Source organism: Callionymus lyra, chromosome 4 (assembly GCF_982586985.1).
Source record: "Callionymus lyra chromosome 4, fCalLyr1.hap1.1, whole genome shotgun sequence".
NCBI classification, from domain to species: domain Eukaryota; kingdom Metazoa; phylum Chordata; class Actinopteri; order Syngnathiformes; family Callionymidae; genus Callionymus; species Callionymus lyra.
This window is the reverse complement of record NC_141821.1, coordinates 8692428-8718989: the sequence shown is the minus strand read 5'-3', so window position 1 is coordinate 8718989 and position 26562 is coordinate 8692428. Positions and strand designations below refer to the sequence as shown.

Sequence of the window (26562 nt, the reverse complement as noted above, 5' to 3'; positions counted from 1 at the left end):
GACAGTCTCGAAAACGGAAGCGCCTCCAACCCCCGCGCATGCACATTTCAAAACATGAGAAAGGCCATTTTGGGGGTTTTCTCTTTATGGAAGGTTCAAAAAATAATCTTCCCACAACAGCAATTGCTGAAATTAATGGAACCGCCATCTGTGACCCACCGCTGTAAAGCGGTTTGCAGGACACATGGGTCATCGGTCAGGTCTAATTGGATCATTAATGTTTCGAAATGAAACCAATCATTATTTAAAAATATAAAAATCAAATAAATCTACTTTTACACCAATATAAAGCCACTTTCATTGTTACCTAGCAACACTAAAACTATGGGTTACTGCAATCATTAACACAGGTCATTGCGATGTTTTACTTTCTGGCCCGACGCATGAATACACCCGTCTCTGAGCCATAAACAAAAGCAAGCAGCATTTTATCGGTCAATGATAACTGGTACAATAAAGACCGTGTCATTTATTCCGACACATCCACGCTTTATTTCACACCTTAACGCCGAGCGTTAGTGGTAGGATTTCAGCTCGCTTTTAAATCACATTGCTCTTTCTTGCCCTCTCAAAAACACTGATTCTCCTCGTCAAAAGAAACGAGCCGGAGTTATGATTTTATACTGATGTTTCCTGATAATTCTGTTTCCCGTTTGTGTTGTAAACTAATCCACCACCTGATATCTTTCCTAACTATTTCTCCCAAGGAAGTGTTTATTTTAAATGGTTTGCCTCATGACATGTATGAACCCACTTCCCCCTCTTATGAAAGCAACTCTTTTCCATTTATGTTGGGTAAAATTGTGCATACAGAAAATTGGCTCCTTTTTACTTGTGCTAGTGGCACAAAACTAGCAGTTGATCACTGTTTGGGCGGGAAGCAGGCATCGTAAAATGATGTAAAAAATAAATAAATACTGCAGTTGTGTTGAACATTAGTAATTTGGGTTAGGAAAATGAGGGTCACCATGTTCCTGCAGGAATAAAGATTAATCTGATTATATATGAGCCACAGAATCTGTTATGCCCGTGAAAGGAAGTGGGTTGGGGGTTTTGCAATGAGAGAGTATAAGAAACTTGTTATAAATTGTCTGTTGACTAGCGAAATAAAAGGTTAAAGGGGGGGATGTTTATCATTATCCAAGAACAATCTTACACAGCTTTCTTTTTGTAATTTTTTTTTTCATGCAAAAATCATGCGGCCAATTTGTTGATGTAAGTGACCTGAACCTCGTGGTTTGCTATCTTATTTAACCAGTCACTGAAGAGTGTTCTCAGCGCTAATGTAGCAAGCATAGGACAATTAGCTCTGAAGGCTAGGTTGTATAGATGCTAAGATTTCCAGTGTTATATTTAGTTCATGTACTTTGTGTTAATCAATGAAGTAGGTCAGAGCAGAACAATGAAGTTTCAGGGTAGACAGTTTGTAATTGTGTTTATTTGATTTGTCAGAAAGTCAAGATATTTCATTTATCAACTAGTATAGACTAAAATTAGACAACTAACTTCAAGTGAACAGATACTGGTGTTTCATTAGTTTCTTTTTGAGGTGGCATTTCAATGGCGGTCTCTAACTCTCTCTTTCCGTTGTCTCTTTCTTGTCCTAGGAGGCGAATTAGTGTTGCCCATTATTACTGTGGACTCACTTGACCCCCCATCAATTGCTACCCGCTACCCAGTAATCCCCTCACCTCCAACTACCTACCGCCCCTTCCTTACTATGCTCGAGACCACCAAAGAGTCATTCCCCTTACCCAACATGCGACCCCCTTGTCCCTTGGACCAAGAGGACTGCGAGGAAACCATTGAGGTGTCAGCCTATGGTTCGGGGGAGATGACAGAGTCAGATGACGAGGACTATTACAAAAATTCCCCCCTGGTCACTGACAGGACTGTCCTCCCTCCTCCCCCGGCAGCTGAAGGTGGTGTCCAAAACCCCCGTGACCGCCACATCTCCCGTTTTCCAAATTCCAATCGCCCACCTATGTCAAGTACTCCCACAGCTAACCCAGACCAGCTTAAGCCACGCGTAAAAGCCGCAGTCGGCGCTGGCGGTAGCAGTAATAACATACCTGCTGGTAAAATGAATACCCGAGATCAGGTTCTATTACCGCCAACCCATCCCTCATCAGACCCAGGCCACCGCAGAGTCCCAGGAATAACATACCCTCCAAATTTTCCCCATGTTCCCACTCCAGACCCGACGTCTCAAGATAGAGGCCTACCAGGAGCCGTGGAAGTGCAACAGTCCAGCAGCACCACAGGAATGGTGGTAGGAATCGTAGCAGCAGCAGCCCTCTGCATACTCATCCTCCTCTACGCCATGTACAAGTATCGCAACCGCGATGAAGGTTCCTACCAAGTGGACCAGACTCGTAACTACATCAGCAACTCTGCCACGCAGAGCAACGGCACCCTGGTGAAAGAAAAACAGCCCAGCACTGCCAAGACCGTCACCAAGAACAAGAAAAACAAAGACAAAGAGTACTACGTCTGAGGCAGAGTCGCCTTGACACCCAGAGATGGACCGCAGACACACCTAGGGGATGAGACAAAGGAGAGGAAGAGAGCGGGTGGGAGTTGAGGTCGTAGAGATAAATGGTAAAAAATTCCAGATGGCAAATGTTTAAATCTCAGTATTGTCAGTTGGTTTAAAAATCCCGTCAGTGACATCTTGTACTTTACTTTGATTGGACTTTGAGGCCACACATATGAACACAACTGTGCCAACAACAAGCAAATGCTGAGGACAACAGAGTTGATGAGAAAATGACTGTAATCTAACTTCTTAAATACTGTAGGAAAACACCGCCATCAGTATTTGTCCGTCCTTGAAACTCAAGTGAGCTTGTGAGTGGATCATCACACCTTAGAAGGTTTTCGAGTTGGCGCCTCTCTGTGAAAGTCCAAAACTGCCAGCGTATAGAAAAATCTGTGTCAAACCCACCAAGTGTTCAACACATTCGAGATCCTTCTCTCTTCCTCTTACTGACTTGAGCACTCTCCTCTCCTTGTCTACAGTTCTCAGCAGTGAATGCGACATTAACTCTGCCGTGTTTCAAGCATGTAGTATTCATTTAAAAAGAGATACAACTTTTTTTTGTGGACTTTCTTACAAAAAAAGAAAAAAATATCGATCATAAACGTAGCAACTGTGTGAGATACCACCACTCCGAACTCTTTGATGCTAACTTTAGCCGCCAAAAACTTCAGGCCAAAAAAAACCCTTGGTCGCCCTTCGTTCCAGCAGATCTGTGTCATGTGTTTCCGGGTCTGCTCGGCGCCTCCTAGTGTGCCGACAGGAGACTGTGTCAGGTCCTTACTAATCACCTTAAAACAGAACAAACCTCCAGCAAACGGGATGAACTCTAAGATCATAAGTGTATGTGAAGACGTTGCAGAAACCTACGGACCTACGTCTTGTGAAAATTCGCTGATGCTTGAAAGCGAAAGGACTTTAGGATTTTGGACGTCAGAGCATCGGCTAAATCCTGGATCAACCCCATTATCAACAGCGTGGCAAATGCCTCTGCCACTTTTTTTCTTTCTTTAATCCTTTTCCTTCAGAGAAACCAAGGGACATTTTAGGGGACAATCCAAATTCATCTTGCTGGTGTGATATCCCTTGCAGTTCCTCTCTCTGGCCTGCTGGACTGATGGCCGCCAGCAGGCAAACTTTTAGGGAAGAGCCTCTTATTAAGGGTGAAGGAGCGTCCGGAAGACCTACTGCAGAACTCGAGTATACCAATTTTCGATTTAAAAAAGAAAACTGAACCATGAAAAGAAAAATCAGCGAAAAAAGTTTGTGAAATGTCTAAATATTTGACTCTCATCCCATTACCACAAGAAATGTGTTTCCCATTCCATCATTCCTGTTTAGAAGAAAAAAAAAAAAAAGACTGATTCTGGGAAAATTACATTTGTCGCTTCTTTTCTTTCAGAAGTTAGAGCAAATATGGTTTGGATTATAGAAACGAGAGCACACATTTCTTTCATCAACCTTATGTCCTTAATATTTTTTGTAATTTCTTTTCCATGTGCGGCAGTTGTTTTTTTTGTCTGCATATCATTAAAACTCTACATCATTTTTTCTTTTTACTTCATCTATTTTCATATTGACAGCCAGAGACGGAAATGGAAGCTTTTTTATTTGCAGCAATTTCATTTTTCCTGCCAAGAGTTTGTCTAGTTTCTCTACCCAATGCCACTCGAACATACTCGCCCCAGTATCTCCCTGTTCTTTCTAAATGTTATTGTAAAGTGTTCCAGTGAGATGACTCTAAATATGTGTACATTAACAGAGGGAATACACTTGGTTATATACTTCTTACTTCCTGTGTCGTGTGGTCTGTTTTTTCCTTCATAGAGTTACACGTGTATAATAACTTCTTCACTGTGTAAAAATTACATAAATGGTTAAAGATTACAACAAACAAGAAACATAGCTCCAGGGTGTACATTTTCTCCGCCAAGTCTTAGGTAGTTGAAGTAGGCGCATTGATTGTTCATGGGCTCAAGCTGTGTGCCATTAGTTATTACATTTTTTAAGATTTCAGGCCACATTTGTTATTTTAAGGGAGTAAAAAGGGATGCAGGAGAAACCATAAAAATCATACAGATTATATTTGGATAAAATGAATTCTGTATTTAATACAGATTAAATAAAGTATTTGAGAGACCTTTAGGTTATTTTGTTTTGAAATGTATTTTTCATACCTGGGCAATGCCTCGTTTTTCAGCTTGTTCAAAATCTCCCACAAATAATTAAATAAAAGGTATTCATGAATGCAGTCTACCTTGTTAAAGTTTAAAGGTCGGCAGAGCACTAGAGCTGTAAAGCGAACATAAAAATTGATCAACAAGATTTTTAAAAATTAATCAGGTAGTTAGAAGCACAGACATAACTTGTGAACGTAAAAGAAAAAGTAAGATTTTCTCAACCAGTCCATGCTGTAATGATCCTGGCAGGGATGCTGATCCTGGACTAAAAACTGCCAAATGGAAATATTCCTCATGTGAAATGTTAAAAAGCGAATCAATCGGTTCCTGCTGGAGTTCAGAAAATGAATGCATTGCGATCAATCACTATATAGCTAAAAGACAAGATCATTTAACAATATAACTGAAATTGAATCCAAAAAAACTACAGCCTTTAATTTTTTTTGCAGTTTCATTATAAGATTCAGGGTTCAAAACAACTTGTTGGCTTTAGTAAGAAACAGTACTACTTATTTCTACCAATGTAGCTTGTATAATAACAACAACAATAATCAATAATGATCTAAGATAAAACTTTTTAAACCACCAACTTCAAATTGAATATTATAAACATCACGATACAGAACTAAATATAGTTCTATTTGAATTGTGAACAATTATTATGCAAACTAGAGTAACAGGTAAATTAAATAAACCCAAACATTCAATTTAACTTTACCGTAATAAAGAATAAACTGTGTTATAGCAGCTCTGTATTATTGTTTTACTAATGCATTTTTTTTACCGTGATTTGAGCTTGTTGACATATTCCATGGCGTTCTCTGGTGAGACAAAATCCTTCTGGGCACCTTCGTAGCTGATTCTCAGTTGAGCAGGGAAGAACAGGCCATAACGAACACCCTCCATCTCACGGAGCTCCTTCCGGACGTTGTTGAAAGCGGTGTAGTCTGGAAAACAAGGACATTGGAATGTCCCCAACGGTCAGCCTGCCCTTCTTCGCCCGTCTCAAAATGTCCACACAGTCACTGTAGTAATGCAGTCTCGCAATAATGGGTCGAGGACGTTCCCCAGGTTTCGGAACCGGCTGCGAGGAGCGAGGATGGATGAGCCCGATCCCGCCAGGGCGTCTCCTCTGGTTGAAGTGCGTCTTTCACCAGGGTGGCGACGCTGTCAGCGCCGGTCGCCCCATCCTCCGGCACGCCAATAATTCTGATACTATTACGCCGAGACCAAGACTCAAGGTCTTCATATTCAGCTTTGAGTTTAACAAACTCGGCCGCAAAGTGTTAAAAATTGCCCTTCAGTTCCACAGCATCGTTCCGACGTCAACAGCGACTCCTCCATTGAGCCCACAGTGTTTTTCAACGCCGCCATGTTTGCATCCGACGCCGCATTATCGTTATCGAGCTGTGTGTTTAATGACTGAATATCAGCTTTAATTGTGCTTAAATAATCACAGAGTACCTTGAGTTCGTTTCTGAAGATGTCAGATATTTCTTTTCTCAGTGATACCATAGCATACCTGCCGGGGAGGGGTATCCGCCTGGGGTGGAGTCGACTCACTAGAGGACGAGGTCTCTGGCTGCGCTTCTGGCCTTACTTGGGATCCCACCTGTCACACTTTGCTGCTTCGCTTGGACATTTTGACAGCTCACTTCGATCCAAAATTACCTCGCATGCCTTCAGACATCAAATTCCGTCGAAAAAATTCACAAGTTAAAATCTGTGGGAGCTCTCGTGCCTCCCGTCCTACTCCATCGGTTGCTAGCGCCCCCCTTGCTTGGCTTCAGGAAGTTTAATGGAATTACAATTACATAATTTTATTTGGTAAGTGAAGTCTGAACAAACCTCAGATTTTACAGTAAGGAAAATTTCAACAAGAAGAAGGCAAAGTGAAATAAAATAAAGCCTGAATGGATCCTCTGACAGACTTCTCGTCTTCCATTTGAATAATTCAAAGTCGTTTTTTTAATTTATTTTTTATTGTTATTATTATTAATTCCTCTTGGTCAGATAAAGATCTTCAGTGTTGCTACTGAAATCCGCCACTTTACCTCTCCACTGACAAAGGACCTGCCTCCCAAAGCTTCGACTTGTGAGACAGGAAGTCGCTCGACAATCGAAAACCCCTGAGTTATAATCATAATCTCAGGTTCTATGAATTGGTGCAAAGCCCTCTAACCACTTCACTATTGGTTTTCGCCCTGAGACACACTTCCTCCAACTGAAAACTCAGCGAGAAGGGCGACTTCTGGGCAACGAGGTTAGAGGGCTTCGCACAAATTCGTAGAACCTGAGATTATTATCAACTCTACTTATCAGTTCTACTTTATTTGGTGCTCGCCCTCTAACCTCTTCACTATTGGTGTAAACCCAAGGCAAAGCCCGACGGGATAAAGGTACCCCCAGCTGGACTTCGCTCCTGCAGTAGCATCGCTAGGGCACTGCCGGCAGATAAATAGGGCATCAGAGCGCCTAAACACAGCCCCCCGCCGCAAGTAATATGCCAAAGCCCTCACTGGACACAACAGGTAAAGACATTCCTGACCCTGGTCTCTTTATAGCCTACCAGGATCGTGTAGGCCTGCGACATCCTGAGGAGAGCAGCCACCGAGTCCTTGACCTACTCCATACCTGAAGGTCCCAAGTCGTCACGATCAGCGGTGAGCCTGTCGAGCGCACCGCACAGGAGAGCCATGTTGTTCGCAAGGGAGACCACCTGCATTACCCCATACAGGTTCTGTTGAACAACATTGCCGTCAACCTGTCTTCAGCTCTAGGTAGAGCTACAGGTCGGCCTGGCCAAGTCTGAGGTCCCGGGTCGAAGTCGGCAATTAATGCATCCGAGGGTCCTGGGAAACCACAGCGCCAGTCCACCCCGTCCACAAGGAAGTGGGGTCCTTAGGATGCTAAGGGAGGCCCCGCAGCCATGGGAGAGGAAAAACCTTGCAGCGCGTTGTCCTAGATGTCATGCTCTGAACCGAACAGGGTGCTCAGATCCGTCTCATAACACCGCCGGTCGTCCTCCTGATCGTAATCAGCCCATGATCTCACTGGAAGACGTGGCGTGCGTAGACAAGCCTCTTACGCTTTCAGTCGGATCTCCATGGGGAGTGCACGGCAGGTCCCACAATCAGTTAACCGCAGTATATATCGTAAGAGGACTGTCACGGGGGGGAACCAACCTTTTTAATACTGCTAGCAACTCTATAATACTACTACTACCAGTTTGATACACAATTTGAGAGCAACAAAAGTTGCATTCTTTGCAATACATCTTTGGATATTTTTGATGGTTGTATATATTTTCCAACCATCAACTAAACATCATGGGTAAGTGTTTTTAATAATTTTGCTTTCTGGAGGTCAACTGATCAAGAAACAGAAACTGGCAGGAAAGTCAACGGAAAAGCAAAGATATTACAAGACGAGGTAAGTGTGTAAATTTAATTACTGTACCTCTTATTTGTTATTCAAAGCACTGTCACTTATTTCATCAGTGTATCCTCTTGTCCTCGATCATTGCCAGTATCTCTCGGGTATTAATAGTTCCCTGAACAAAGGCAGTAATATTTGCAGATTGGAAAAATAAAAATGAATTCATAAAATTGACACTTTATTAAACTGAATCATAAAATAAAAAATAAATATGATATGAAAGCGTTCTGAAAACTGTTCTTTCGAAGATCGATACAGTATTACACCCTTATTTTAAGTACACAAATTTCAAGTTGAGCAACTGTCAAATTATCCACGCTATCATGGTAACTATACAAAATTAAGGACGAGGAGGTTTTTGCAAACATTAATCTAAAACTGATTTCATTGACTCAGACGTACTGAGAAGTCTCCCCACCATCGTGGCTTCATGACGCAGCAGGTCGGATTTATTGTGTTTTTAATCATTTTTTAGATGTGATCTTGGTCTTCATTCTCACTGGTGAGCAAAAATGAAAGCTCAGATTTTCGTATCAAGCACAGAACTTGGGAAGCTTCCGATTGAAAATATCGCAAACTTGACTTCATATTCATAGTTAAATATTTGATTCATTTGACCTTAAATACCACCAGGACTTAAACTAGAAAGATTTGACTCATTTACAGTGCAAAACCTTGAAAATGAGTCAAACTAAGTATAAGTTCAGCAGAGTGAAAATGCCCCTTTGAGAACTGTTCCCTTCACATCTCGGCTGTGAAATGCATATCCAAGCCCTGCCCGTCAAAGGATTATTGACAGGAATGTTAATGTTTCTATCTTTGAAGAGCAAACTTACACCTCAAGGACGTCTCTCCAATTTTGTACAACAAGCTGGAGCCAAGGCTTCATCTAATTTAAGTTTTTTAAAGCACCAGGGAAGAGCATGGGTTTATTGTAAGGTCGTCTTTAATTCACGGAAATATGTGTTCCGAGTTGAGATGGAACCGAGATCTAACAAAGATGGCACTTAAAAGGCTTGAAAACAGTGTGGGTGAAATATTGTAGCATTTAATGAGTGTTAATCATTTGAGAGGATGAGTTATTCATGAGAAATCGTTCACTTATTAATCCTGTTTGTCTTATAGACACTAAATGAGTCGGTGAAGGAAGTGGAAACATTCCTCGAATCATCATCTTAATGACAACATGGCTGAAGAAATGATTATGAAAATGCAACGAAATAACAGATTCAATAAATACATTTATGCAAAAGTGATGATATAAATTGTAGTTTGTATAGATGCCTTTTTATAATTTAAGTAATGGTTTAAAAGTTCCAATGAATAAAACCTATTTACCCATGAGTTATACCGTAGGCCTGAAAACAAATGTGTTTATAGTATTTCTTGTGTTGTCTCTGGGTTCAGATGAACAACCTTCACCACAGCATACGTATTTATGGAAGCCATGGAGGTCGTTCAACTTGACCCGGAAGCAACACAATGGGTTGATCAATACTCTTGATAAATGGATACATATTAATATTTGAGTGAAAAGCCTAACTGGTAGGTTTAAAAAATGTTTCTGTCTCCCCGTGGAATCACGTTAGAATGACAATGTCGTACTACTAGAGTCAAGATTTTTTCAAATATTAAACAAATGTCTATTTGACCTTTTATAACAAATACAATGTGTAGTAGCATTGCCAGCTAATGATGGTCTGATGAAGCTTCATGAAACATTCTGCTCTTTTTGAGCTCAGTTTAAAAATAGATAGGTATACATAGAAAGGATGATCAAAGCAATAGATTATAGAACAGACACGGGGACATGCAGTGGACCAATAATAGAGATACAGTATTTAGCTGAGCTGTACAATGATCCCAATTGTGAAGAAAAGTACAAAATGCCCCGGGCAGACATTGCCCTGTGAGGAGTGGTAGGTTATGAAGCTTCATGAAGCCTTGCTCTTCGCTGTATCATCTATTGCTTTGAACCGCTAACTTCACATAATGTTAAAAACAGATGGCGCCACCTATGGACCTCTAAATTAATGACACTGATTCATGACGTTTCATCGACCAATGACTAGCTTAGCGTGAATCAAACATTTCTTAAATTGAGACCTGACCTCCAATTTAGCAAAATTTGATGGGAAGTTAGATCAGGGAAACGCATAGGAAAGCTGTCACGAGACAAGGCATCTGGTTAAAATGTTTTCCAAAAATATATCGATCTACTACAAGTACAATAGTTGACTCTTTGTCCGTTTGAAAAACTATCCAAAATCATTACAAACTTCCCATATAAGGGACATCATATAAGTGGATTTTCCAAAAGTAAAGGTATTCCGTCTCTTCACAAGTGTTTCTTTTGGAGTTGAACTTTTTGGAGTGAGGTAGAGGAAGTGTTGCAAAATATCTCCAAAGATGAGAGAGTGGTTATTGGTGCAGACTTCACCAATTTGGTGCAGGAAATAAAGGTTATAAAGAAGTAATGGTCAAGTTTGGTATCCAGGACAGCAACACAAAGGGACCGATTGTAGTAGACTTTGCAAAAAGGATGGAAATGGCTGTATTGAATACTTTTTTCACTTTTTACTTTTTCTTTGTTTTCCAAAAATATATCGATCTACTACAAGTACAATAGTTGACTCTTTGTCCGTTTGAAAAACTATCCAAAATCATTACAAACCTCCCGTATAAGGGACATCATATAAGTGGATTTTCCAAAAGTAAAGGTATTCCGTCTCTTCACAAGTGTTTCCCCCATATTTCATCATCTGATTTCCATCTGTGTGATGTGCCCAGTGACCTTTTTTTTCTATTTACCCACCAACCTCCAGAACTCTGCCGTGCCCAGAGCGTCCAGCGCTGCACTGGAACGGCTCAGGGAGGCAACTGAAGCCCCTCTGCACTAAGTATTCCTCAAATTAAGGGGAAAAAAAGCAAAGAGAAAAAAGCTTCGGCGTCATATGGCCTGCAGCTATGAGCTTTGAAGTCAACGCGCCTCAGAACTTGACTTTCGAAAGTACTATGACATCAGTACTTAAAGAGATGATCAGCGTTGACACTGCTGCGGTAATTTTTCGAAGCGCTGACGTGGGTCAAGCTGGGGATGTCGCGTCTGGAAGTCCAGTTCAAGTTCTTCACTTGTTTTACAGAGCCGCAGTTCACATGTTAGCATGTTGAAATCATGCAACTCAGGAGTCATCCTACTGTCCTTTCCCTGGATCATGAAAGCATCGTTCACTGTAGGTCACTGGTGTCAAGCTTAATCTCAGGAGCTGCAAAATCCTTGAATGACGAGCAACCATGGAATCATTTGGATTTTATATATTATTAAAAACTACTTAGATTTGTGTCTATAACTCTGAAAGGAGCAGATTACTCTGATAATAATCTCAACCCGTAGTCAACAATCGGTGGATCAAGAAAATGTACATTTACCAAGGTGTTCATATCAGGAAGCATTGCAGTATTTTTGGAGGCTCAATATATCTTAATTAGATCTGTATCCATCTCTATCTCTTTCCTATACTTCAACATCACTTTTACTGTTGCTTGAAGCCTCTGATTAATTGTCGACATCGATAATCTCCTTATCTTATCTTAAGCACTGGCATCTTTATAGGTCACTGTAACCACGTGGACATTAATCTACTTTGATTTTGAGAAAAACAAACACTTATAGGGAAAAATATTTTGTATTGTTTGTCTGTTAGAGTCATTAAAAGAAACAATAATACCAGATTGTGTTGCTAGGTTACCATACAAATGTGCTTAAAGGGAAATAATTTGAATTAGATAGGACAATATATGAAACATGAAAATAAAGTAATTAATTCTGTTGACTTAAGGTTTGTTATGCCCAACAATAATTATTAAATGAAAACTTAATTAAATTTTAAACAAACTACTGAAAATATCTGTCAATCAAACACATTTTTGTTTTCACATTCAATTCAATTTAAATTAATTTAATTTAATGTATCTTATCATAACAAAGTTATCTCAAGAGACTTTACAGTTTAAGTGAGACTATAGTGGGGAAAGGAAAAACAGATTCCAGCAACTCAATAATGAATTAAGCACAGCATGACGTTCCCTAAATATTTCGTGTCCAGTGAATAGGTGTGTGTGATATGATACTCATTATGATACACTATGTTGTGATACTGTAAGAACAAGGATTTATTTGTAGTATCGTCGAGTAATTAACTCAGGTTGGGTCAGAATGGGCATCTGATGTAAAATCTGTTCCAAAACAAAATATATGAACCACAACTAAGACTTCCATACCGGATCGGTCGAGGCCCGGGTTAACAATGACTGCCATTGGTGCCGATAACCAAAAATGGAAATTGTGCTACAGTGGGTCGAAGTCGAAGGGGTAGAGGAGTAATGCGGGTTCAGAAACAGAGATTAAATACGAAAGGCAAGAGTCTGGGACTGAGAGTAGGGACTTTGAATATTGGGACGATGACGGGAAAAGCTAGAGAGTTGATTGACATGATGCAGAGAAGGACGGTGGATATACTGTGTGTCCAGGAGACCAGGTGGAAAGGTAACAAGGGGAGAAGCTTAGGTGCACGTTTGAAGTCGTACTACTATAGTATTGGTAGGAAGAGAAATAAAGTAAAGCATTTTACCATAAAAGATGAGTTTGTTGGAATGTCCTGGAAGGGAAAAAAGTGTCCGACTTTTTAATTGTCCTTTTAAATAAATAAACTAAACTGAATAAACTGATGAGTCTGAAGCTTGAAATTTAATGTGTGATGTCAATTGTTATTAGTGGCTATGCCCCACAGGTGGCATGTGAATTAGAGGAGAAGGAAACTTTTTGGAGTGAGGTAGAGGAATGAAAGATGAGAGAGTGGTAATTGGTGCAGACTTCACCAATTTGGTGCATGCTAATGTAATTTGGGCGACAGGTAGGAGAGTACTTGGTGTGTTGTTTTAAAGGATAGTAAATAGGGGGACATTACTTGGTGGTGGAATGGGGAAGGGCAGGAGTAAATAAAGAGAAAATGGTTAGAAAAAAAAAAAGGGTGACACTGAGAAGACTGAAGAGAGCAGACAGGAGTGCAGGGAGATTCAGCACAGGGTAAAGGTAGAGGTGGCAAAGGCCAAACAAAGGGTCCATGATGACTTGTATGCTAGGTTGGAAAGTAAGGATGGAGAGAATGATTTATAGTGGTTGGCAAAACAGAGAGATACAGATGGGAAAGACGTGACGTAGGTTCAGGTGATTAAGGATAGAGAGGGACAGGTGTTGACAGGTGCCACAAAAGTGATAGAAAGATGGAAAGAGTACTACGAAGAGCTAATGAAAGAGGAAAATGAAAGAGAGCAAAGGGTAGAAGAGGTGACTACTGTGAACCATGAAGTAGCAAAGATTAGTAAAGGCGAGGTGAGGAAGGCATTGAAGAGGATGAAGAATGGAAAGGCAGTTGGTCCTGATGATATACCTGTGGAGGTTTCTACGAGAGGAGGCAGTGGAGTTTCTGGTTAAGACTATTTAACAAGATCTTAGAGAAGGGGGAGATTTCTGAGGAGTGGAGAACAAGTTTAATGGTGCCTATTTTTAAGAATAAGAGAGATGTTCAGAAGTGCAGTAATTATAGCGGAATAAAGTTGATGAGCCATACAAAGAAGTTATGGAAACTAGATTGAGAGCAGATGTCAGCATCTGTGAGCAACAGAATGGTTTCATGCCTAGAAAGAGTACTACAGATACAGTATTTGCCTTATGAATGTTGGTAGAGAAATACAGAGACGGTCAAGGGGAGCTGCATTGTGCCTTTATAGATCTGAAAAAAGCCTATGACAGGTGCCGAGAGAGGAACTACGGTACCGTATGAGGAAGTATGTTAGACTGGAGCAGGACTTGTATGCAAACTGTGAGACAGTGGTGAAGTGTGCTGTAGGTGTGACAGAGAGGTTCAAGGTGGAGGTGGGACTACATCAGGGTTTGGCTCTGAGTCCCTTCTTGTTTGGGGTGGTGATTGACAGACTGACAGATGAGGATAGGGAGGAATCTCCATGGACTATGATGTTTGCAGATGACATTCTGATCTGTTGTGAGAGCAGAGACCAGGTGGAGGAAAAGCTCGAGAAGTGGAGATGTTCTGTAGAAAGGAGACGAATGAATATATATGTATGTGAATGAGAGGAACCCAAGTGGAACCATGAGGCTACAGGGAGTGGAGATGAAGAAGGTGGATGATTTTAAGTATTAAGGGTCAACTGTCCAGACTAGTGGTGATTGTGGAAAAGAGGTGAAGAAACGAGTTCAACGCAGTTGGAATGAGTGGAGAAAGATACCAGGGGTAATCTGTGATGAAAAAGAAAAAAAAAAAAAGGTAAAACTTTATTGAAATTCTTTTTTTCCAATAGCCAATACATACAGCAATTTTTTTATAAAATAAATAAATCAAAATAATATAACAACAAGAACATAAAGAGAAAGAACAAGATGACATAATCTAAGTCTAAAGATAAAGACAAAGAACATAGATCAAAGAAAAACAACAAAGACAAAGGATACAAAGACTAACATAGAACAGAACATCCAGATACTTTCACTCCACTCCTGCCCCCGAACTCAGAATTGTACAATTTAATAGCCCGAGGGATGAATGAGTCCCTGAGTCTATTTGTTTTGCACCTGGGTAGGAGCATTCGTGCACTCATTCTGCTTATCTGCTCACTGATGACAGTGTTCAGAGGATGACTGTCATCGTCCATGATGGACAGTAGTTTGTTCAATGGTCTCCTCTCAGCAACTGTCACCAGTGAGTCCAGCTTCATTCCAACCACAGAGCCAGCCCTCCTGATCAACCTGTCCAACCTGTTGACACTCTTGGACACATTTCCACCCCAACACACCACAGCATAGAACATGACACTGGCCACCACAGACTGGTAGAACATGCAGAGGAGCTTCTTGCAGATGTTAAATGATCGAAGCCTCCTCAGAAAGTACAGTCTACTCTGAACTTTCTTATATACATGGTCTGTGTTGCAGGACCAGTCCAGTTTACTGTCCATCCACACACCGAGGTACTTATAGTTGTCAACTATCTCCACCTCGTCGCCTCTGATGGACACTGGACGTGGCTTTGTCCTGGACCTCCCGAAGTCCAAGACCAGCTCCTTGGTCTTTGAGGTGTTCAGATGCAAGTGGTTCCTCTCACTCCAGTCCACAAAGTCACGTATCAGACTCCTGTACTCGTCTTTGCTGTTGTCCCTGATGCATCCAACAATAGCAGTGTCGTCAGCATACTTCTGGATGAGACTCAGCTCTGAGTTGTAGCAGAAGTCTGAAGTGTAGATGGTGAAGAAGAGAGGGGCCAGTACTGTCCCCTGAGGTGCTCCTGTACTGCACACCACAGTGTCTGACGTGATGTCCTTCAGCCTGACATACTGTGGTCGATCAGTAAGATAATCCGTAATCCAGTGAGACCAGACAAGGGTCCACATGCATCTGTGTCAATTTGTCCTGCAGCATAGTGGGCTGGATAGTGTTGAAGGTACTAGATATAAAAGAAGACTAAAGACTATCAGCCAGAATGAAAGGAAAGATATACTACACAGTTGTGAGACCAACGTATGGTCTAGAGACAGTGGCACTGAGGAAAAGGTAGGAAGCAGAGCTGGAGGTAGCAGAGATTCTCTTTGGGATGGACGAAGATGAATAGGATCAGGAATGAGTCAATCAGAGGAACATGTTGGATGTTTTGGAGATAAGGTCAGAGAGAATAAGATGGTCATGTATAGAGGAGGGATAGTGAGTATATGGGTAGAAGGATGCTCAGGTTGGAACTGCCAGGAAGGAGGTCTGGAGGAAGACCAAAGAGAAGGTTTATGGATGTAGTGGAAGAGGACATGAAGTTGGTTGGTGCGAGAGAACAGGCTTAGATGGAGGACGACGATTCGCTGTGGCGACCTCTGAAGGGAGCAGCGGAAAAGAAAAGAAGAAGAATATATATATTGTATGGACAGAGTGTCAGCCATTGTCACAACAAACATTCCTGCACCGCCCAAAGCCAGTCTCCCCTCTGGTTGTCACCACAGATCATTGGGCGCCAAAACCAGCAGACTGTTGCACAGCTTCCTCCCTCAGGTCTCTCCAGTTGGGGATTCCTAAATGAGTTTGTTTATGCACAACCGTGTAATGTTTGTCGCCTCTTCACTTTGTGTTACTGCTCTTTATTACCCGTCGTCGTTTTATGTGATCATGCTTGACAGTACAGAAGATTCCTTAGTGACTCACGCGTTGTACTTGAGTTTTATCACATCCTATTTGTTGTTTCTATGTAGGAAACCAGTGAGTCTTTTTTTCCACAAGTTATACTCTGAGCCTAGTGGATACTCTCCAAGTAAATAGTTGATGTTTGATGAAGCTCCATGAAGCCTCATGAGTCCACTAGATGTCACTATCTGCTCTATAACATATTGCTTTGAACAACTAGTCTATGAAAACCTTGCTTAATTTTTAAACCAACAGCGCCACCTACTGACCTCTGATACTCTTTAATATGTGTCGATTGTAGATGGTTTATCGTCGAATCGACCACCTCGTTTCTTAAATCATATTAAATAACTTGTTTAAGAACGACGAACATTATTGAATGGTTGAATTAATGTTTCAAAATGATAATGTCTGTCTTTCAAGCATTCATTTTGAATAATTCAATTCAACAATTTCTATGTTGAAAGCATAAATTAGTTTCTATTGAAAAATGTAAATAATTTGTGTATATAAAGGTTGCACTTCCTTTACATTAATGCATCGAGTTTAATATTGTTATTCTAATAATTATAAAAAAAACAAACTTTCTAAGCTTTTTACGATTTTATCATAGCCTTTGAAATGTTTCTTCCGCTTAACTGCAAAATCAACATAGTTAATAGTTATTTACAATACTGCCAAAGATAAAAAATATTTTTTAAATGTATGATTTATTTTTTTACACAGTATGATATTATAATTCCAATAATTCAAACACAACTTTCGCTAATTCAATTTTTTTTTTAGTTTGTAGCCTTTTAAATATCAATACAAAAAAACAATAGTAAAGCACAATTTTTAAATTGAATTTAAAAGGCTACAAATGAGAAAATAAAATGAAAATAAATGTGCAAATTGAGTTTGCAAAAGTTGTTTCTGAATGATTGGAATCATACTATCAAACTCTGTTGAAAATATGTTATTACTTAATCCAACCTTTCAATATACAATCATTTAATTCAGTTAAACAAATTAAACTCTTTCATACACAGTACAATTATTGAATTTATTTATTTTCCCCAAAACAATTAAATGCTTAAAAAATAATATATATATAAGCTAAAATGCATAATTTATAATGTGAAAATAAAATTAAAAACATTTAAATCAACTACTCAATGTCCAGATGCCCTTGATCTACTTCCATAGTAGAAAGGCTGCATGAAAATTCAATATATTTATATTTAATAGATATTAAATAAGGTTATTTTCCATCATTATTACTTGGGCATTATGTTTATTTCAGCTGGTCTCTTATCATCCAGTTATTTTGCCTCCTTGTCAGACAGTAATCGAGAGCATTGATTGATTTCATATCATAACATATATCGCCCCCTATCTCGGACACACTCCACAAGCGTGACCTCTCCCGAAGAGCCTGATGAACAGTGAGCGTCATCCAGTACGTATAATTCTCTCCCATCTTTCCTCTTGCACTCGTTTCTTCCTCTCTTTCCCCGCCCTCTCCTCTCAACATTGGTCACGCCATTTAGTGTAATTGACAGCAGCTCCAGGGCTCGACACAAATAGAGGCACGATTTACAAGTCAGATCCACGGAGCCACGCGTGAACGGGACGGAGCCAGCAGCTGGAAGATGATGGAGGGAGCGGCGGCGGAAGGTGTTGAATAAAAGAAGTGCAACACAAGACTGTGAAGCGGGAAATAGAGCACATGGGAGCATCGCGCTTGAAAAACAAGTGGGTCGTCACATGAAGTGTTTCGTCTCAAGTGTGGAAAGTTGAGGCTGCGGGAGCAGCAGGCGGTCTCTTGCTCAGGTGTTGTGGCATGAGAGGGGGAGCGGATGTAAAAAAAAAGAAGAGGGGAATGATGGGAGGATGATGGATGAACCGCCGTAGATCCTCACTCAGCCATCAATCTGTTTGTCAAAAGATGACACATGTGAAGTCGCACCCCACGAGGAGCGCGTGAGAGAAGGTGCGTCGAAAAAAACACACTTTTTTAATGTGATCATGCGCCGCCATCTACCCGAGACTATTTTTGTCCAGTTACTATGGAAACCAGCACCCTCGCGCTCATGTGAATGTTAAGTTGGATTCAGAGTTTCGGCCGACACAGGGTTTGTTAATAAGATTGACAGCAAGTGACCAGACTTGTTTCTAATTTACATGTCGACTAATGTTGAGATTATTTTCAGTAATTTGTTCCTTTTTAGAGTTATAGACAGAAATGTTTGTTCATTTTAATGTATCGACAGGAGCTCAGTTGTCTTCGTCTTCATCTTAGTCCAAAAAGACACTTAAAAACCTCCAAAAACCTCAAGTGTAGACAGAACAAACTGAGTGTTTTCTGTCTGTGTTGCATGTTAGCATTTTAGCTTTGGCTAAAAAACAACTTAAAATATAGAGACATGTTAAATTTTACCTTAACACTTCGTCATGTCGAGGCTTCAATACAAGATGGACGTTACAGACGAGCGGTATGGAGGTATTTGGATGTTTTTAAATGTGTATTTTTCAGTGTTTAAATGTCTTTAAGTGTATTTTTGGAAGATAAAGAAGAAGACCATTGAGCTTCAGTCGCTACATTAAAATGAAAAAACATTTTCGTGTCTCTAACTATAAAAAGGAACAAATTACTCTTATGATGGTAAGTAGAAAATGAGTGAAGTTTAAATTTTGGTTAAACTATCAACCTAAGCCAAATGTGTCCCGGGGGCCAAACAGGGTCCGCCAAGTCATTACATGTGGCCCAAAAGCCAGAGTAGATCAATGTTCCTATTGGTGACATAGAAAGATACTAGTGTTTACATAAATAAAGGATTGAGAATATGGATGTTAACCATAAAAAGGGAATTTGATCGGTGAAGAAGAGATTGAGCCAAGACAGGCGTTTGGACATCAGGAGCCGCGAGCAGGTGATCTTGCAGATTCACACTTTGTCACGTGATATAACAGGATGTAGTTTCAACCACAAAACGAAGAATATACTGTAACATCGACTACTGACTTGAGAATATATTTTCCCGTTATCGAACGACTAAAACCTTGCCATTTAAGTCAGGACTATGTTTTTGGGGATCCTGGAGCCGATCGAGTCCTTGGAGGAGACGGTGCGGGATCAAGCAAGCGAGTCTGGTTCTGCTCTAGGTTTCTGCCTTCGAAAAGCAATTCCTCGCCACACTGTGATTTACTCACTGTTGATTCTCTGGTTTTCTTTTCTACCATAAGTGTTCAATCAAACTGGAAAGTCACTGTGATTTGACACCTTAAGTTAAATTCTATCAATATAACAGCGGACTCCACCGCTGAAGATTTAACTGACTCTTCCTCTCTTCTTGAGCTTTGATCATTCCCCATTTGGGGGTTGACTCATTGTTTTTTGGGCTATTTTAATTCGCTATAATATCGCTTTATTGCGTTTATTACTTTACACCCGTCTGTGTGTGTAACACTGTTGATTGTCGTCATTTTGTTCATATATATCAATGCTTTTAGTAGGATTTACTACCCTCTGATTGTGGCAGTTGCCGTCCAACCAGCCCAATAATCCTTCACCTAGATCTTGTCACTTATATGTGACTTAGTTGCGACAATCACAGGGTTATTTGAATCCGTATCGCTGATCCATCATCTGCTTGTTGCAGACGTATGACTCATGAAGCCGGTGCAAATATACTCATTAATTTATTAAAACACTTTCGACTCTGACAGTGATGACATACCAAATACACAACAGGGGTTAGTTTGCACTAGCAAGGTATGTTGAAACAGATGCTACCTTTAGTACATGATGTGAAGCGACTGCCGGCCACTGACTGGTCGGAGAGTGACGTCCGTGAAGAGTCATCAGCAAACGTAAGACAGAACCCGTATGGTTGGTCCGTTGACATGGTCCAGACCTTTTGTGTCATTGGTCGTACATACTCCACTAGAAAACTGCACATGGCATCATCACCAATAACAATTCAGTGGCGGCATGAGGTCATCACGGATCTAAACTGCTCCTAAGTCCAACGGACTGACCCGAGGCCAGCTCCGGGGGAAACACAGAGACTTCAAGAAAGTAACAAGACGGATCCAAGTGTTGCCTCAAGCTGAAATTGAACCCACAACTCCACAGGCTCCTGAGAATAAAGCCAGTGAAAATATCTGGCTTAGTAAAATCACTTTGTTGTCTTCTTTTTTTAAATCATACAAGGATGATAAATTAAAAAAAAACTCTTCTTACTGGGTAATTTGATGACAATAAGATAATATAAGACAAGATAAATCTATATTAATAGTACAGTGGGGACATTTGTTCCCAAGCAAAATACTAATACACACACAACATAGTAATGATAATGAAAATAATTACAAAATGATAATATACAGAATCAAAAATGTCATATGTTGTAATTATAATTGTATCAATTTTCTGCTCTTACAATTCTTAGCGAAAGTTAAATGTCATTAAAGCAACACTACGTAACATTTCAGCTCTAACTTCTGTGATGACTTTAACTGTCACGACTCACACCGTAGAACTTATCAGCTGCACATTTCACTTTCACCATGTGACTCTTCATAGAACAAGAACAATGAGCAATAAAATTAAAAGGCAAGATGACACAATCAAAATCTAAAGATTAAGAACATAGATCAAAGACAAATAACAAACAAAAAGGATAAAAAGATTAACATAGAATATCATTTTTTCACTCGGCTCTTGCCCCCAAACTCAGAATTATAAAGTCTAATAGCACGAGGAATGAATGAGTCCCTGAGTCTATTAGTGTTGCATCATGGGAGCAGTATTCGTGCTCCATCTGTTCACTGATGACAGTGTTCAGAGGATGATGTCATCATGATGATGGACAGTAGTTTGTCCAGGGATCTCTTGTCAGTAGTAAGTCCAGCTTCAACCACAGAGCCAACAACAACAACAACATTTTCAACATTTAATAAAGTTTATTGTAATCATTTTTCCCTAAATCTAATAAAATCAACGAACGTCATATCCTCAAACAACGCTCCCACAACTCGATGATCCATCAGCTCGGAAACATTAAGGACGCAGAGAATCCTGAGACGTCCCCTGAGCGGATCCGGATCGTCTTCCATTAAGAGACGGTCTAATTAAGGAGTCTGGGCAGTGACCTCACCGCCTCCGAAGACACTTCAATTCCATCACGCTACCAGGAGTCAGTCATTAGCGCGCGGCTCTCTCGCCGCGTGCTAACGAGCGAGTGTGTTTGCAAAGACGTGAAGTGGCGGCAAATGGAAGGATGTGATTTGTCTTCATAGGGAGAACCTGTCAGGCCGCAGAAGAGACGTCATCTTCATCCGTCAAGTCAGTTTTCTCAACACACAGTGATGCCGTTGTAGGTACAATTTCTCTACAATATCGGTCCCCCCTACAATATCGTCCCCCCTACAATATCGTCCCCCCACTTCCTACGTTATGACGTCACACGCTGCATATGCGAACGTCTCTTTAAAATATTTTTTATGGGTTAAAGAAACGTCAACAGAACGTTTACATGATACTTTTTACCACATAAAACATTTATATTAACAAAAAGACGATCTTCGTCAACTTAATCACTTTCTTTCATTTCCTGGTCTGATGATACATGTGACTTTGACACCAACAGGAAGTGACCGCGCTACATGTGACGAAGCCGCTGATTGGCTGAAGCTGTTTTACTAATAATAACGCATAACTGTACATTGCAACACAAACATTCGAGTTCTGAAATAATTCGCTTTTCAAAGAACAAAAAGGTAAGAATATAACCCTTTCTATAACTCATTCTTCCTGTCTGTAGTTTTTAAACACACGCAGTAATTATATAGTTTCATTTCGATTTTTTTTTTCAGATTTAAATCATCTATTAAATGTACATAAGAGAATTATTTCGGAACTCGAGTGTTTGTATAGTAAAGTTTAGTAAACATACATTTTTCTTTGACTCCTAGTTTTACTGAATCAACACGTGAGCGACAAAAAGGGGTCGATACCAGATAAAATGGTTGTAAAATAAGGTTATGTTTACCATCTACTCGTTTAAATGTTAAATATTTCAGGTGAAAATGATTTAGTCTTTTTTGTCTTTACATCATACATATATATTTTTGATTTCTAGCTATTTGTTTGTGGTAATAATTACAAGTTTAGAGTATAAGACAACTTTAACACAAGCTATTTTCTGTATATCTGATATTTTAGCAATATTTTGCCATCAGCAGTAAAAAAAAAAAAAAAAGAAAGTCAGTGTTGCGTATAAGAGATACACCAAAATATACAAAGTTGTGTAAACAGTTTGGAAAAATAATAATATTAGGAAAATCGTTCAACATTTGTGGTATTATTCAACATCACATTATGTACAAAGTCTCACTTGATGGATCTACTGACTCCTTTAAGAAACATCTTAAGAAGTTTTTATTTGTTCAGGCTTTTCCTTGATTTTCTGGAACTCCTGTTGTGTTATCAGTTTTATCTTGACCTTTAAAGTATATACTTTATTGAATATTGTTTTGATTGTTTAAGCGCTTTGTGACCCTGGTCTCTATACAAATAAAAATTACTTACTTACTTACTTACTTACTTAGCGACGGCAATGTTTAGGAAACATGAGAAAAACCAATAATGTAACAAAAGAAGCACAGATGCTAACCACTAGGCAACTAAGCTACATGCTAACGTTTCATTTTGATTAATAAAAGGTTTTAAAAGGTAATTGTTTGATCTCGCTTTCCATTTATTCTACTATATTTGAGTGAAATCATATGATGGTAACACTTGGTATTTGCTGCACATATAGAAAGATAAAAATGTATAGGGTGTTCTAAAGCTTTTTTTCTGTTTATAAATTAGATGTATTCTCGATGATCAGACAAGCTGGAATGAAAAAGAAATTGTAATTAAAGCTTCAGCTTCTTCACACATTTGGGTTAAGTTGCTAAACACATTTCCACCCCAACACACCACAGCATAGAACAGGACACTGGCCACCACAGACTGGTAGAACATGCAGCATGGACAGTAAACTGGACTGGTCCTGCAACACAGACCATGTATATAAGAAGGTTCAGAGTAGACTGTACTTTCTGAGGAGGCTTCGATCATTTAACATCTGCAAGAAGCTCCTCTGCATGTTCTACCAGTCTGTGGTGGCCAGTGTCATGTTCTATGCTGTGGTGTGTTGGGGTGGAAATGTGTCCAAGAGGAGTGTCAACAGGTGGGACAGGTTGATCAGGAGGGCTGGCTCTGTGGTTGGAATGAAGCTGGACTCACTGGTGACAGTTGCTGAGAGGAGATCATTGAACAAACTACTGTCCATCATGGATGATGACAGTCATCCTCTGAACACTGTCATCAGTGAGCAGAGAAGCAGAATGAGTGCACGAATGCTCCTACCCAGGTGCAAAACAAATAGACTCAGGGACTCATTCATTCCTCGGGCTATTAAATTGTACAATTCTGAGTTTGGGGGCAGGAGTGGAGTGAAAGTATCTGGATGTTCTGTTCTATGTTATTCTTTGTATCCTTTATCTTTGTTGTTTTTCTTTGACCTATGTTCTTTGTCTTTATCTTTAGACTTAGATTGTGTCATCTTGTTCTTTCTCTTTATGTTCTTGTTCTTATTTTATTTTTTATTTTTTATTTTTTATTGTTTATGAAAAATTGCTGGCTATTGGAAAAAAAACAATTTAGTTTACCAATAAAGTTTTACCTTACCTTACCTTACCTTAAATCGTCTCTAACTACCATGTTAACATTTAAATATAATTTAAACCAATCTTTTTTTTGGTTTAAACCGGTTTAATGTCGGCATTTTATTCAATATAAAGTTTGTGTTTCACTCATTTTCACTAATTCACAGGTTTATATTTCAGTTAACTTGACTGAAACAGGCCCAGTCCAAAGATACTTGAGATAAAATGTCGTCTTTTTTTCTGTAATTGACTGGCCGCCTTTCCAGAGTGTCCTCTGTGTTTTGGATATTTATGCGTTAACAAAGCTTCCATCTCATGCTCTATGATCTATTGATATACTATAATCTATAATCTACTACTTTGATCAGTTGTTCTATTGAAACCTCATATCATTTTTTTTAACCGAAGGTGCCACCTCCTGACTTCTCAAGAACATGACACTGTTTCATGAAGCTTCATCAGGATTTTTGATCTAAGGAATGCCATCTAATTCACTTGGAAACAGTCTATTCTACTTTTAACATTTTGTAAACCAATAATGTCTCACGTTAAAAAGAGATATTTGTCAAATAAAAGTCAAATAAAATTCCACAGAAAACTACCAAACTAAAATTTAAGAAAACGCTTTGTATATTTTGCCAGATCTTTGAAAAACAAAACACACTGGAGGAAACCTGTGCCTGTAGAGTTGAACACAAAGCTGAGATTCTGCCAAAAATCGAAGTGAGACGCACAAAAGCTGTTGCCCGAGTGCTGTCAAGTCCTCTGTTTCACTTTCTATTCATGTCTTGCTTGAAAAAAAATCAGCTCCCAGAGAGAATAGTGTAGAAAAAAAGGGGCCACTGTTGCAAAAGCGATGAAAAACTCAGCTTCATCCATCGAGACAAAGGTGACAGAAATGTGTGATCACACATAGTTTAAGAATGTTAGAGGTGAATTTAACTCGTAAATTATGAGAAAACTGACCATCGATTGCCTGCAGTTGCACCCAGAAGGAACATCTACTGCGTAAGTTAAAAAATATTAATATTTTTTAAATAGTCATCGACTTTAATTTATTTCCACAAATGCTCAGTTAAATATGTTACTCTAACATAAATAAACACAATATTAAAAAAGTACGGGTGTAAATATAATAATACACGAGCGAAAAGATGATCCATCATAGTGATCCGGGGGAGCCGAACACCGCGAGACGCCGATGCCATCATCGGGATCCGGGGAGCCGAAAGCCATGAGACACCGTCACCAGGACCAGGGGACCCGGGGAGCCAAAACGCCGAAGTTGACATCAGGATCCAGGGGAGCCGAACGCCGCGAGACGCCTATGCCCTTACCGGGACTCTGGGTGCCGAACGTCGCAAGACGCCGTCGCCAGGATCCAGGGATCCGAACCATGCAGACAGGAACCACCAGGCCAGGTCAAGCCAGAAGCAAGCACCATCTACCACCTGTCGAGGCTCAGTCTACAGCAGCAGAAGAATTCCGTCTCCAGACCAGGCCTAGAGCATAGAGTGGGTTACTATGTTGGCTAAGATGTCACTTCACTCTGCCTCTACTGTGACCTTGTCAGTGCTTTTTTTGCCTTATTACATCTAAAGTCATAGTGGATATGCTGTTTGTAATTTGGACACGACTCATCCATGGCTAGTAACCACAATGAGTGCAACATCCTCACTGGGAAGTGAGTACCTCAGACTGTTACTGCATCACAACATGGTTCAACCTGCCTGTCATGTCCTACTCTACTTCTGGATATGTGTTGTTCTCTTAATACAGCTGCTCAGACAATATCTAAAGGGGCCCCGTGCTACTATAACAACTCCTATAATTGCGTATCCGCCATCAAGATCACCATAAAAGTGTTTGATTGTTATTCTTTTACTTTTGTCCGACATCCAGCCTAATCCTGGTCCCTTCACTTTATACAACACTCCAACTGATTTAAAGAATATGACCGGGTTACATTTCTTGCACATTATTGCTCGTACCTTGCTACCAAAAATGGATATGTTAAGATTATGGGTTCGCTCAACTGGTGCTGATACTTTTATTATTTGTGAGACTTGGCTGTCCAAATCTATTCTGGATATAGATTTGATATAGCAAATGACGGGTTATATATTCAACTCTTAGATCGTCCAAGGAAATGCGATGGTGTGGCAATATATTTCAGGTCCAGTCTTGCCACCAAACCAACTGTGTTCTCTTAATCTGCTCCCACGCAGGTGGAAATTATAGCTCTAAATACTGATTTATCTGGTGGTCAGTCCTTGACTGATGTTAGATGCTACAGGCCCCCTTCTGGCACCTTAGCATCCTTAGCTTCTTTAGCTTTTATCTCAGTTACATTTTAAGGAAATCATCCTTCGTAGGTGGTTTTAATTGGGTCTGGCTCTCACCGGCATCTGATGATTTTAAAGCACATTGTCTGACTTTTGATCTCTATCAGATATTGACACTCG

The 26562-nt window shown here is 39.9% G+C and overlaps 1 protein-coding gene and 1 pseudogene across 8 annotated transcripts in view; one reads left to right on the top strand and one right to left on the bottom strand.

Annotated features, from left to right (window-relative positions):
- The window catches only part of nrxn2b (neurexin 2b), a 736064-nt gene extending 731734 nt beyond the window's left edge, over positions 1-4330 (top strand). For 6 of the 8 annotated variants that reach the window (XM_087788639.1, XM_087788640.1, XM_087788641.1 and 3 more), the window contains one exon: positions 1608-4330. In XM_087788639.1, coding sequence (XP_087644765.1) covers positions 1608-2497 — 890 coding nt within the window. In that variant the 3' untranslated portion in view covers positions 2498-4330. The remainder of the gene's footprint in view (positions 1-1607) is intronic. The other 2 variants (XM_087788643.1, XM_087788642.1) reach the window with 1 other exon arrangement.
- Positions 3414-16220, bottom strand: LOC148081688 (uncharacterized; annotated as a pseudogene).
- Between the last annotated feature and the right edge of the window lie 10342 nt (positions 16221-26562).